Source organism: Hippocampus comes, unplaced genomic scaffold (assembly GCF_001891065.2).
Source record: "Hippocampus comes isolate QL1 unplaced genomic scaffold, H_comes_QL1_v1.1 scaffold7, whole genome shotgun sequence".
In the NCBI taxonomy this organism is placed as follows: domain Eukaryota; kingdom Metazoa; phylum Chordata; class Actinopteri; order Syngnathiformes; family Syngnathidae; genus Hippocampus; species Hippocampus comes.
This window is the reverse complement of record NW_017842060.1, coordinates 5,446,608-5,460,709: the sequence shown is the minus strand read 5'-3', so window position 1 is coordinate 5,460,709 and position 14,102 is coordinate 5,446,608. Positions and strand designations below refer to the sequence as shown.

Genomic DNA, 14,102 nt, shown 5'->3' with positions numbered 1-14,102 from the left:
TTGGTGGGGCTCTGAGGAGGGTGCAATAAATATGACTGAAAACTCATCGCTTCATTTATGTATGTCGTTATTTCCACTCCCAACAGGTTATATTTGCGATAGATTTGTTACTTTCCTGTAGTGCATTCACGACTTCAGGAATTCACAAATATGAAAAGGTAAGTGGTTAAAGCAAGCGTTTTTCGATTTACGAAGAACTGTTAAAAAATCGATTTTGAAAATGACCTCATTATATTCCTTTCGCATGACCAAAAATGCACTCCTAATTTAATAAATCATGTGACAGTCTTTTGATTGAAGAAGAGTTTAATCCGTCACTTAACACACGAAAGTCCTTTTTGTAAAGCACCACTTTATTCATGTGCACTCCAAAGGAGCACAATGCTAAAGTCCTTTCGTTTCAAGGTACAAAATCGGCTCCATTTTGCAACCAGGAACATCACGTTTTCATTTTTTGGGGGGGAGGTGGGGGGGCATAAACGTACATTAGTTAGATCTTTCGTTCTCTCACTCTCACACACACACACACACACACACACACACACACACACACACACACACACACACACACAGGCAACCACCATTCACCTCAGATGTATTTGATGTCCCAAACAAATATAAACATATTTTCTGGTGGAGGGGTGGACAAAATATGGTGCGTGGGCTAAATACAGCATGCTCCATTTTTTTTTTTAATTGAGCCCACTGCAGAGCATTTACATTATCAAGAGTTTGGCTTACCAGGTTATCAGTCGAGCTGTGGTTAAAAATAATATTAAATTTATTCCTAACATTTCCTAAGCAGAAGAAGCAACTTTCCCCTTTATGTGTTCGCCACAAAAAGTCAGTCGTATCACATGTTTTGGCACCAGATAAAATGTTCTGCATCGACCAAACTGCTGCTTCTTGCGAAATAAGTTGAAATGAGCATCGTTCACAAGTCAAAGCAAAAAAAAAAAAGGCTGATTGATGGCTCGTATCTCAAAAAATTCGGGTCAGTCATATCTCATGACAACACTGTGTTGTATTTGCATATTTGCATAGCTAGAAAACATCGACAATATCAACATATAAGCAATTTATTATTAATAGTTGTCAGTTGTTGGGGGCATCACACCCAAGACTCCAGCTCACCTGAAACCCGAACGGGAAAAAAAATGGATGGATGGATATAAGCTAGCCCGGGACGTCTTATATTGGCTCGGCTATCCTTTGAAATCAGTCGACTTCGAACTCTGCCGTTGAAAGAAACTATTCGCATTTGACAAACTCGACGGGTTGAGAATTGCACTGCAAAGACCCTTAGGGTCAAATCCGATATGTCAACAATATGCAAAGGTGTGGTTCACTTGGAAACGAGCACCTTTTTCGTGACGCTTGCCCTCCTGCTGCCTCCTCCTCCTCCTGCTGCAGCCGCCCCCCCTCCGCAGTGCCACAGGTGTCCAGGTATGGTAAACGCGTCCACGCTCATGCCCATGGTCTTGGATGGGATGGCGCTGAACTGCTTGCGGTCTGAGCTGTACTTGTACATGGACTCCACCTGGGTCGAGTTTATCGTCTTGGGGCCCACACCGGCCAAGCGCACGAGCTCCGCGGAATCAGGGTTAGCGGTGTAGACGCCGCGGAACTGGCAGCTGGCGTCCCGGAAGAGGATGAGGAAGTGGTTGGCGGGGCTCTTCTCCATCTCCTGCGGTTGGAGGGAGAGCAGGTCAAAAGGGTGCGCGGTGAACCCCCGCCTTCTAGCCTCTTCGTGGTTCGTGGATGAACGTACTGGTGTATCAAATCACATTTTCCCATTGAAATGAATTGAAATGCCATTAATTGTTTTTTTGGGTACCTCGACAATCTTGTTCTTTTGGAGCTCGTTGACCTTTCCGGCCAAGCAGCAGCGAGACAAAGCGTTATGGATGATGAACTTGTTGGACTTGAAGCTCGGTTCTTTGAAGAGCTTTGGACCTGATCGAATAAACATAAAATCAGTCGTCGTCGTTGGAAAAACTGTGTGTGTGTGTGTGTGTGTGTGTGTGTGTGTGTGTGTGTGTGTGTGTGTGTGTGTGTGTGTGTGTGTGTTTATGTGGAGGTATGTCACAATGCTCCAGACCTGTGTATTCCAGGGCAGGCGGGGTTCCATTTGAACCGGTCTCCCAGTCTCCATTGTGTTTTGCAAATCTGCTCGGCGTCACGCATCCAGCAGGCGAATCGGGTCGGCTGTCAGGCGCAGATGACTGGAAGTGTTAGCTTTCGTTTTCCAATCAATCAGTCGTAAAACCGATCCGAACCGAAAGCAAAATTAGGCTTATAGCACTTCAGGTTTGTGGCCGAGTTGACTCTTAACAAGAGAAACGCTAACTGATGTGTGTGGTGGATACACGGCGCTCGAGATGCTAGAAATGAGTGAAGTACACATGTGATGCTAATCGCAAATCGAAAGAGCACCTTTGGATTTTCTTATCGCCGTCATCGTTTCCCGCCACATCTGTCGCGGCCAGGTTGAGTGACGAGTGAGACTTGGTCATCTTCGGGGCTGTAGGAAGAAAAGCGACGGTCAACAAGTTCTTTGGGTACGATCGAACCGATGATGGTATTTCTTTACGGGTGGCGTTTTTGGCGGGGCTCAGAGACAGCTTCGTTTCCTCCCTGGTGACGCTGCGAGGCCGTGCCCGCGTTCGCGTCTTCCTGACGGGTGATCGTCCCTGGTTGGTTGATTTCTGCTGCAGCATCTTGTCCAGGTCGTCCATGATCCGCAGCTGCTGCCGCCGGGCGTATTCGGCTCGCGTGAAATCTCCACGTCGGGCTGGAGTGGCCGGAGGAGTGGGAGAGGGTGAGGTGTTTCCGATAGGAGGTGTGTTCGCAGGAGAGGAGGCGGTCTTGTCTGAAGGTTCCATTCTGAAGAAAGAGGGGAACAGTCTTAGCTTCGATTTGACTCATGACGTTGTTTTTGGAAGGCCCCGCACTTTTTTTCACGTTCTTGCTCCTGTCGCCTCCTCTTCAGCTCCTCGGCTCTCCTTTGCTGCCTCTCCAAGAGGAGAGCTTTCCGTTGGGCCATCTCCTCTTCATTGTCGACATCCTCCTGCAGATACCACAAGTAACACAATTCGGCCTCACTCCACCGCTCCTGTCGTTTCAAGACAAAAAAACGGAGATCCCGCAACCTGCAGGCCACCCAAAACAAAATTACGGAGTAGACTGGACACCAATTGGGTTGTGATGTCTCCCAAGACAAAAAGGTGGGACCAGCTGAGAACAACAACATGCAGCGTCATGGACAATTGTGTATTTAATGATTCAAATTTTTTTCCTTTTGGTCCTCTGCCGGACCATCAAAATCTTGGTTTACGTGAAACTGCTCCATGGTGGAAAAAATGGAAAACTACCGACCTTGATTTTATTCGTCACCACTCACCTTAAAAAAGAATCCTATCCCTCCTCTGGCTCCAAGCTCGCCGTTTTCTTCAAGTGGGTCTGCGGGATCGGTTTTCGCTCGGCCGCCACTGGATTCCGTTTGCGGTTTTGAAGAGTTCCCGGCTTCTGTGGCTGAATCCAACTGCGCCGCGGCACCGGAAGCAATGACGGGTCCAGGCTCGGCCGCAGATTCCAGTTGGTCACTCATGGAGTCGGATGAAAAGTCCTGCCCCTCATCCGTTGGTTCGTCACCGCCTCCCTCCTCCGGTCCTCCGAGGGAGGAGAGCGACACCTCAATCATACTGCAGTGCTTCTCGGCACCTCCGGCTCTCCCTCCGGCCTGTCCCGCGGCAGAAATTGATAACGTCTCGCTCTCAAAAGAGCATTCCGACGGCGCTCCGGAGCTGCTGCCGCTCGTGGCCCTCGGGAGAGGCGGCACGGGCGCCGCGGCCGCCTCGGCATCGTCCTGCTCGAGCTCCAGGCTAAACTGGGTCGGCGTCTCACTGGACGCGGTGTCTGAGGCGCTGTCATCGGGCTGCGGCGCGGGCTGAGAAACCTCCTGGGGAGTTCGAAGTCCGCCGATGCGGAAGGACGACGTCGTCTGCACTTGACACTTGCTGGGCGACACCCTTCGCAAGTGGGGGAGGGTATCCACGGTGTGAGTCGGAGTCAAAACGCGACTGAGAGGGGGAAACTTGAGCTCCGAGGGTCGCGGGTGTGTTTGCGTTCTCGGTTGGTGTTTGGGACTGCGGGGGGCTGACGAGATGTGGATCTTGGTGCGGGGGGCCGGACAGGAGGAGGAGACGATTGTTTTCGGCGAAGTCGCCGCAGAGAGAGTGTGGCTCCGTCGGGACGGCGACGACACCGAGGAAGTTTTGGGACCGGGTGGAATCATCCAGGCTTTGCCGGTACTCGTGGCCGGATTCTTGGTCGGGGTTCTTGGGGGTGTCTTTGCGGGTGTGGGAGGAGGGGTTTTGGCGAGCGCCTTGGTGTTACCTTTGGGTTTTGACTTTGGGGTGACTTTTTGGGAGCTTCTTGGTCTTTGGTTGCCCAGAAGCTGCTGCTGCTGTTCCGTTAATTTCTGCATGTCCTTCTGCAGTGACTGCAAAGCTTCACTCAGTTTCTGGACAATTTCATTATACTCCACAAGAATGGCATCGCCTCCTTTCTCTTTCTCCGACGCCTTTTCTTTCTCTTGTCCCGTTTTGCCGTCCATCGAGAATGTGACTTGCTTCTCCAGCCGCGGAGGCTCGGAGACGGACGGCTTGGCTTTCTCCTTGTCCGCCTCCCTTTCTGCCTTTTGCGTTTCGTCCTCCTTTTTCAGCTGCTCCTCCATGAGAGTGAGGCGCTCCTCCAGAGAGAGGTTCTTCTTCTCCGTCCCCTCTCCCCAACCCTCCCCTTGTTCTCGTTTCATTTTAAGGAAAGCCGTTTTTCCGAGCCTCTGTCTGTGCTTGGCAAAGATGGCCTCAATTCGTTTCTTTTGGGCTTCGATGCTTTTGCGTTTTTCCTCCAGGCGAGCTCCCAGCTCCCAGGCCTCCGAACCCGGCTCGGGACCTCTGAGGCCAGGGCTATCCTTCTGACCGGGAGTTCCTGCTGGCGTGGAGGGAGCGTGCGGCGTTCCCGGGGTCGTCGGAGTCAGAGGAGTGGTAAAGTCTTCCCCAGAAGCGACGGGATGTCTTCTTCTGTTATCCCGTCGCTCCGCAAAGCTTGTCATGCGTGGGCTGCCGTTGGCGCTGTTGTGTCCGTGATGATTTTTAGTGGGTCGCATATTACCGGGGGCGTTTCTGGGGGCGTTGTCGGATGCCTCCGATGAGTCAACGCTGCCGTCTCGCAAGACAGAGTCGTCGTCACGTGACCTGTCAGTTGCCCGCGATTGCCTCTCCTTCCTCTGACTCCTCCCATCGTTATTACTCGCTTCTCCACCTACCGGCCGATAAATGACTCCCGAGTGGCAAGGGACAGAACTACTGAGCTGAGGGGTCTCCTCCAACGGGGAGTGCAGGAAGAAACCGGCAGGGGCGCCCTCGGGACATAACCTAGGTTCTGGTCTTGTTGTCAAAACTCCCTTCACATCTTTCTCTGCGGTCCTTCCCTTGTTTCGATCCTTACTGGCGGGGGCCGCGTGTAATGCCTCTTCAACGGCGGGCAGCTCTCCCAGAGGCGGCGGGTGCGCATAGGGCCCCCAAGAAGACCGCTGCGATGGTGCCGAAGCGCTGACCAGGTGACTGAGGTCCTCCGGGGGGCTGTAGGGTGCGCGAGTCATCCCCGCCAGCGAAGTCGGTGCGGGGATGCCGGCGCCCGGGCTGTCCGTGCTGACAGAGCGAAAGACAGAATCTATTGGGTTGCCCATGACAACATCAACATCACTGTCCAGCCCAAATGGGATGCTGAAAGTCACTGCGGACAGAGGACGACTGCAGGAGGGCGGATGATGGTGGTGGTTGTGGTGGTGGGGGGAGTCGGGGGGGAAGATGTAAGTGCAGTGAGACCACAGAAGCCAAAGTGAGACGGTTTCGAAAATCAAGGCAAAGTATGAACAGAACAACACGTCGACGACGGAAGAAACGCATCGAGCGAGTTCCACACCTGATTTGTTTCTTTGTCCAACTTTTGTTTTCTGCAAGGACATAATCAGAAGTTAGATGTGAAAATAGAAGCAAATATGGACTTGCGCCACCTTTGCGGCTAGAAGAGCCGCCGTGGCTCTGAAAAGACTTTCTGCTAACACATTCCACAAAAAACATCTGCAAAGCCGCTTGCGGCGCAAATGCTAAACTGCAATATGGTCAGAGAACCCAGTAGTCCAAATGCTCATTGATTCTCAGGTTTGTCCAATAGTTTGGTGCGTCTTACCCGGTGATACTGGGGAGGGGGCGGTCACAAAAGGTTGTTTGAAGACGAACAAAGGAGATCCACTGGAAAGATCGGAGATGAAAAGTGTTGCTGAGTTGCTCCATCGTATTCTGGACTGAAACAACTTTGTTTTCTACCTGTTGCTGTTCCCACTGACAGGACTCGTACAAAACACGACACCCGAAATATCTGAAAGGACGAGGAAGAGGCGCCGCTTATTAGAAACTGCACCTGAGGCCGAGTGCTTTCCACCAAACAAGTACAGTATGGTGGTTTATTGTTTTTTTTGTTTGTTTTTGTTTTTATGCAAAGACGGGCCTCACTCGGTGACATTTCAAGCCAGCGTCACCCTTGACTAAACACGTGACCAATAGCCCAAAACTCACCTGTGAGGTCAATGGCTTGTATCGGTTGTACAAAATCAGGCTTCTTGACCTCGAACCACTCCAGCAGCTCGGCGACAAAACTCAGGATGTTCAGCTGTGCCGACGAAAAAACAAAAACAAAAACAAAACAAATTATAATTCTGCCATCTTGTTTAAAAAAAAAAGAATCTGTTAATACAGTAGTGGCCATATGTGGCGGTTTCACCTTAGAATAACGCTTGCAAAATTGTCTCGCGCGGCGCGGGAAGAAATGGGCCCCCCCCCCCCCCCTCTGTTTCTCTCTCCCTCCCTCCTTCCCATTGTCATGGCAATCCAAAATGAGCAATTTACCATAAATCCTCACATACATAGTGGCCTTAGCGCATACAGAAGCCATTCCCAAATGAAGTAAACAAGTACAGAAAGTGCCGCACCTCCAATGTATGCTGCAAGTTGCTGTCATGACCTCGACTACTATTGGCACCACCACGTGTCATGACTTTCCAGCATTTACATTTACAAATATCCTCTGCTACAAAACAAAACAAAAAATTCTTGCCCTGCCCTTGGCGCCCAGCACCAAATGACCAATGGACCAGTATCGGACTGTGGACCGGTGATTGGGGAACCAATGCCGTATAATACAGTGTACTTGTTCCCCATGATTTTTTTTATTGAACGTTTCCATGACCGGCTAGAAGACAAATCACACGGTTGACCCATCTTCCAATGCGGGACGGTACTTGTTTTCCACCTATAAATGACGAATGCTGTCGAGTAGAGTTTAAAATGGGGTGGAGCTTACATGCAGAAGAGGCGGAGCATAGAGAAGGTCTTCCAGGCGAAGGAGGCAGCAGCTCTGCAAAGTGCTCTCGCAAAACTCTTTAATCAGCTGCAGGTTGTAAAGACTGTCGGCCACTGACATGGTGTCCTTCAGACATACATCTGCCAAAAACGATATGCACAACGCCGGTTGATTATTGTGCCAGGAGGTAAAGATCAATATTTAATGATGCATGTATGTGTGTGTGTGTGTGTGTGTGTGTGTGTGTGTGTGTACCCTCGAGTGGAAGCACGCCGGGGCAGTAGAAGTGTAGCACAGCAGCTATAGCACAGCCATTAGACAAATCTTTGACCGCGGTGACCAGAGGGAAGGTGGGAGTCAGCTTGGACTGCACTTTGTCCTTCCTGTAGCGGATCTAATGGAGGAGCAGAAAGCAGAGAGCACGCTGAAAAATGGCAGTCCACATTGGGACATTTAGGACGTAGAAGAGGTGTGGGTCCTCCTCATGTGATTTAAAAAAAAAAAAAAAGGGAAGAAATCAAGTCAAGCTGCGAAGCCACGGCAAGAAAAAGCCCACAGAAAAATAAAGACACCGTACGCTCACGGACACTTCATTAGGTACACTTGCACAAGAGCGGAATAAACATTTCTGCAAAGAAATTAACATTCAGGTTTGATGAATATTCACTGATACTCAAATTCGCGGCCTGCAATTAAATTTTTTTTAAATCCAGCGTAAATAAATAGGATTTAACTAAGATTCTTTTCATTTTCACACTTTGTATTTAGGAATTTAGTTCTATTATTTTTAAATCACATGTAACATGCGCCTACCCAAAATCCGGATTCTAGCCTGTTGCTCAAGAGCACAATGTCAAAACACAATCAAGCTGTATTTTGGTCAATGACACTAAACACGCATGAAGTCCTGATTGGCTTTCCTTTAGATTGTGCAGGTGTACCTAATGTTGTGACCAGATAGCGTGTGCCAGGTCATCCAAAATAAACACACACCAAACACAGGGTGCGGTCTCAAGCTGCATAAAACAAAGCAAAAACAGGCATCAGGAAACATGAAGCAGCTGGGAAAAAAAAATGTGGCTTGAAGGTGAAGAGGATTTGTGCCCCGCATGCAGCGGAAGTGGACACACTGACGGACGGACACCAGACTCATTCCAGCAGCCTTGTTGCAGGAGCTCAAAGTTACAGCAGATGTGGTGGAGGTTAGTTTAGCCTGTGGGTGGGTGGGGGTGCGTTGCTAGCGGGGAAGGGGGAGGGGGGGGATGTGGATGACGACAAGAGCGAGCTGCTATACATTACCACTGGAGGTTTGTTCCCCGACTCCTTCAAACAAAAAGCGATAGCATGCTGGACGGGGGCGTGGCAGAGAGAGGGACACAAGCATAAAAATGACAAAGGGGCCCCTGGAAAAAAAAAAATCATCACACTGTGACACACAAGGAACTGGGGGGGGGGCAATGGGGGAAGAGGCGAGGGACAAACGAGATGGATGTGGCTTGACCTCCCTCCTCCCCAATATCTCCTCCTTCCTCATCAAACTGATGACTCGGAGGCTTGTCACAAGGTGTGGATTTTATATTGAATACCGAGCCATGATCCCGTTGCGTCAAGAACATGCTGAAGCGCTGTTCTTGGCTCAGTGGCTCAAAGGTAACATCCATTTTCTCACATGAATTTGAATGTGATGAGCTCTTTCAGAACAAAGCCGGTTACAACAGGGTGTGAACACTTTTGCAATCACATTATCTTGGTTGTTTATGTTTACTTCCCCTCTCGAAAATCATTTTTCAATTGAGGTGGACAGGTTGTAAGTCACATGACTGGTGTAAAACATTTCAAAATGACTTTGTACTTGTCTTGGTCTCCTTTTTTTTGTATGAAAAAAACCTGCCACTTGAAAAGGGGTGTTGTGACTTTTTAGATGCACCGCAGTGAATTGTTGCAAGTCACTTTAGTTAGTTAGTTAGTCAGTTAGCTAGCTAGCTTGCTAGTCAGTTACATTTTCAGGTAACTATCATCAGTTAGTTACTTGTTCAAGTAACATTCATCAGTTAGTTAGTTAGTTAGTTAGTTAGTTAGTTAGCTAATTAACTCGTCAGTTAGCTAATTAGCTAGTTGGTTAGATTTTCAGGTAACTCATCAGTTAGTTACTTTTTCAAGTAACATTCAGCAGTTAGTTAGTTAGTTAGTTAGTTAGTTAGTTAGTTAGTTAGTTAGTTAGTTAGTTAGTTAGTTAGTTAGTACAATTACCAAGACCATTGAGTTCCTGGAACTCAACATGCAATTGTGGCTCGCGAGAGAGTACAAACATGAGCAGGCAACATGTTGAGGAACAAATGAAGACACTCTCATTGGTCATCTGACATGACAGGCAGATAATAAAAGAACACGCACACACATATCTATCTTAATATCATAATGTGGCATTTCCAGCAGGCACAGCGGCGTCAGCCTCGGCGAGTGCACGCGCGCATACATAGAGAGGAGATGGACAAGAGAACGCACACTTACGGGGACGAGTTTCCAATACCAACGGGTGGGCGGGCCCTGCTGGAGAGCAAGGTGCCACAATGCACATGAGACCGAGAAGGAGGGATGGGGGACAGAGAAGCAGAATGAGGGTGAGGATGTTACAAGGTGGACCGACGCACCTCAATGAGGGAAGTCACACTTTGTATGTGTGCGTGTGTGCAGAGTCGTGTACCGTTTCCTGGGAGTGCTGGGGGTCAGTGATCTGCTGCGGCGGCTTGGGTGTCTCTTCCTCCTCGGTGCTTTCTCTCAGCTTCTGGTTCAACTGTCAAGACGATGCAGTGACAATTAAAGGCCATTTCGCTGTTTGAGCCATCACAGCACATCATAGCAATGCACAGATAGCGATGGATGAAGAGTTTTCATTCAAGTCAATTAAGTGCAACGAGAAATCATCAGTTCCAAGGCGAAACTGGGAAATAAAAATCCCATCACTTCCAAATATGGGCATGCTGGCAACCAGGGCAACATTGTATTTCTGTGCGGCCACGCGAATCTTTCCCACTGAGCGAGTAGAGTGTGAAAAGGGCTTCAGACTTCACATTTGTGACTAGGGAGGAGCGTTGGCGACTCACCCTGTTGACCCAGAAGAGCAGCGCATTCTCCCAGGGCGCTCCGACGCCCATCTGCTCAGCTTCGGCCGCTATTTTCACCCTGTGCACGATCTCCCTGCTGGCCAGTGACATCATCGAGTCCATCAGGGCCAGGTGGGCTTTCTGCACCCATTGGCGACCAGAACGCAAAAAAATAGGACATTGACAATTGGTTCCTCCATTACAAGTCTTAGAATTATGGTCCACCTGTGCATTATAAGATATATTCTTCCTTTATAACGAGAGTAATGTTCAGTTTTGACTGACAAGCGCTAAAGTAAAAAAAAAAAAAAAAAAGGGGGATGTGTGTGGAACAGTTGTCAAGGTGGACTGTTTGTACAGAGCTCATTAGATTGTGCCGGTGTATCTAATGAAGTGTCTTTACAACTTTGGCCCAAAGTCCTACCATCTTGATGGGGGTGCATCTGAGGTCGTCCTCGGTGACGTCCACATCCTGGACTTGCGGGGCCACACCTTTCTTTGTGAGGAAGTGCAGCAAGGCGCAGTTGTCACAGGGCGAGTCCTGCGAGGCCGAGGAGGGGGCCCCGTGTGTCTGCGCAAGCAAGGCCTGAGCTCGGCAGTAGATCTCCGGGGAGAGGAGCAGCTTGGAGACGGCCGGTTTGAGGTGCTCTTGGTCATACTGGTCCTGATAGAGCGGCTCCCGCAACTCCACCGGCACATTTTCTGCGGACGCATGCAATCTGTCGTCACGTTGGGAAAAAGTGGACGATCATAGGATGCACAGGTGCAAATTCCCAGCTTGGTTCGTCTATCCCGACACACTTAATATCATTTCACTCATCTTACATCTTCAAACTTTTAAAGATGAACAAATTCTAGATAATTTTGGCTTTGGAAAAAAGAAAAATAAAAACGCACCCAACTGCATGTTTACATGGTCAAGAAAAATTCAAGCTAAACTTGGTCATGCGCCAACACACAAAGCTTGTCTCTGTCAAGATGTATCACTTCGACATACTTCTTTGGACCAATTAATGTACTATTTACCAATTTAGTCAAGGCTTTAGCCGAATAGAGGATAGGTTTTAAAAGTATGAAAATCTGTGAATTGGTGAATGAATAGTGGACCACAAATATGCATGGTATTACTGTACCATATATACTCTAAACTGTGATGTGGCAAAAAGTACTCACTATTCCTCCAACACCGAAAGCAAATACCAAGTCATAATAACGAGGAGAAAAAAAAAAAAAGTTATTCCTCAGTGAATGTTTTGTCATATCCTGCGAGATGCTAATGTTATCTTCTGCATGAACAGCTCAACGAGGTGGACGGGACCAAAGTGAGAGTCAGGTCACGCGATTCAAAGAAGACGAGGCAAGACGGACGGCATCGAAACACTGACCCACATTCGGCTATCCCAGTCTCTGAAGGATGCTCGTGCAGTCGGGATGACTGCTCGGGCGGGAGGGGGGTGGGGGGGGGTGTCTTCCATTCCTCCTTCCCTGTCTGTGTAGGAGCATTTATGACCGCGTAGATGCTCTACTTAATTTTCTAAATCCTACTCTCCACCAATCATCAGCAACGAGTGTGATCACCACAGCGGGCTTAGGGTTAAATCTCCTCAGGAAACGGGCACGTCGTCACGATGGAAACGACGGAGAACGAAATAAGTCATTGTGTCCCCGCGGTGCCGACAGAGGCAATGAGACTGCGGAGGAAAGGAGCCAAGCACCCGCTAACCAAGTTAGCATAATGCCTCAGCTAATCTCATCGAGGCACAATCAGGACAAAGCTTCCAAAGGGTCATCTCTGGACCACCTTAGCTTTGATTGCTTCTAAAGGGAATCCAGGAGGAAAATGCGAGCAAAAGTGACGCACAACTTGCCTTGTTGACACACTTATGAAAAATCGACATGTTTCTGTTATTTAGTGTGAAGACAAACTAATTTCAGAGATTCTGGTTGGGAGTAGTAGTACTCCGTGGTAGTAATAGGTCCGCACAGATTTATGCAGATTGTGTCATTTTATCGGCCGTGATATTTCACTGCTCCAGAAAGATTGTCCGGCAGATAATATTTCGGGAGCGATGGGAGCAGACGGCCAAAGATTAGCAATGAGTCCATTTCAATCTCTTAATGTCATGGCAGTGTCGTCAAGTTGACTCGATGAGAACTTGACTAGTTTGTTCAAACCCGTGCATAAGTGTGAAATTGTGTACGGTGATCCTCCCTCCATCGCAGGGACGACCCGATTGAAATACTCTCTAGGCATGATTTTACAGCATTTGTGGCGCTTCTTTTTTTTTTTAAAGGGACTTTAAACACTTCAAATAATAAAAACACATAATACATTGTGAGAGACCAAGAGATCACAAAATATTGTAGAAAGTGTTGGCCAAATAAAGACTATGTGGTTGATTTGAATCCACCATGTGTAAGTGTCCTAGTTTGATGTTTAGTTTGACAGTAAACTTCAACAGGGAGTGGCTTTAAACAATAGCAGTGCTGAAATTGTGCATTGTAATGTAGCTGATAGGATTCTTCGCTTTGTTTGTATTATTATACTCCGAGGTGCACCTCAAGAGTCAAGTGTATGCGGCAAACATTGATTAGCCAGGGACACGGAGAGCGTGGAAAAACGTCACACACCCGACCACGACAAAGGACCAATCAAGTGAAGCATCGCGGATGCAACGTTGCAATTTTTTTTTTCTCTCCTCGGTGTCTTTTGTTCCCCAACAACAATAAGGCAACAGCGAGTCACACTGACACCGATATTCTGCAGCGTGCTGACCCATTTCCACGCAGCACAGCTCACTTTTGCAGGTCTGCTGCAGCTCTACAGTCTTTTGTTGCACTGATGATGCAGCATCCGCGCAACCCACGCGTGAGCTGGAACACCATCTCCGATATGCATGAGCGACATACATACATATATATATTTTTTTTTCCGAGAGGAGCTACCACACTAAATGGAAGCTAGAAGGAGAGAACACGCACGCACACACACGCACACGGAGGCGCTAATGGCCCACCGAAGCCGGGCGGGTTATCCACGGAACGCCCCACCCAAGCAGACGCATGTAGTGATGGAGCCCCTTCCCGTGGGTGATCTCACCTGCACAGCCGTAAGATTTGCACAGCAGCCAACGCACGCTGGCGCGGATCTTGGCGCGGCCGAAGTCGCAGCGGTCTAGTGGGGGGATCTCCGGTACCGAGAAGGGCTTCCTCGACGACGTCGTCGTCGTGGCCTCGCCGGGTCCGGAGTCCACCATCGCCGCGCTGAGGCGCACGGAGTACCGGTAGGAAGAAGAAGAGGAGGAGGAGGAGGAGGAGGAGGATGGACGATGGAGGCGGAGGGAGGAAGAGGGAGGGAGGATCCTGGTGATGATGTCAACAGGCAGGAGAGTGAATCATCACATGGCCAATCAATTTTCTCAAAGACCAACACACCACACCCACACTGTCTCCAATACTGTATACCATTGCCTAACAGAGTTCATTACTAAATACATACAATTATTTAAGATGTATATATATATATACACACACACACACACACACACGTAAAATAAAGTGGACCCCCGCCGT

At 48.8% G+C, this 14,102-nt stretch overlaps 1 protein-coding gene across 5 annotated transcripts; it reads right to left on the bottom strand.

The window, feature by feature from the left end:
* Window positions 1–288: 288 nt before the first annotated feature.
* LOC109511029 (calmodulin-regulated spectrin-associated protein 3-like) lies at window positions 289–14,060 on the bottom strand. Of its 5 annotated transcripts, none has more exons than XM_019861750.1 (19): window positions 13,630–14,060; window positions 10,954–11,231; window positions 10,530–10,670; window positions 10,130–10,219; window positions 9,937–9,975; window positions 8,725–8,772; window positions 7,681–7,819; window positions 7,426–7,565; window positions 6,642–6,735; window positions 6,393–6,444; window positions 6,256–6,317; window positions 5,989–6,019; window positions 3,404–5,816; window positions 2,955–3,070; window positions 2,594–2,886; window positions 2,437–2,524; window positions 2,102–2,208; window positions 1,838–1,956; window positions 289–1,687 (listed from the first exon to the last, which is right to left on the bottom strand). In XM_019861750.1, the coding sequence occupies exons 1-19, from the start codon at window positions 13,784–13,786 to the stop codon at window positions 1,346–1,348; spliced, it is 4,749 nt and encodes a 1,582-aa protein (XP_019717309.1). In that variant the 5' UTR covers window positions 13,787–14,060; the 3' UTR covers window positions 289–1,345. The 5 variants fall into 5 exon arrangements, with proteins under 5 accessions (XP_019717309.1, XP_019717313.1, XP_019717310.1 ...); XM_019861754.1 differs by having other exon boundaries at window positions 3,404–5,714; XM_019861751.1 differs by having other exon boundaries at window positions 9,937–9,972.
* Window positions 14,061–14,102: the final 42 nt, after the last annotated feature.

What these genes read in the sequence shown, in the direction of transcription:
- LOC109511029 (XM_019861750.1), bottom strand. Translation starts at nt 13,786, where the DNA reads ATGGTGGACTCCGGACCCGGCGAGGCCACGACGACGACGTCGTCGAGG. An exon ending in TGCTCTTCTGGGTCAACAGG is followed by an intron (nt 10,220 to 10,529) that starts GTGAGTCGCCAA and finishes TCGTCTTGACAG; the next exon opens with TTGAACCAGAAGCTGAGAGA. An exon ending in CCCAGCACTCCCAGGAAACG is followed by an intron (nt 9,976 to 10,129) that starts GTACACGACTCT and finishes CTTGCTCTCCAG; the next exon opens with CAGGGCCCGCCCACCCGTTG.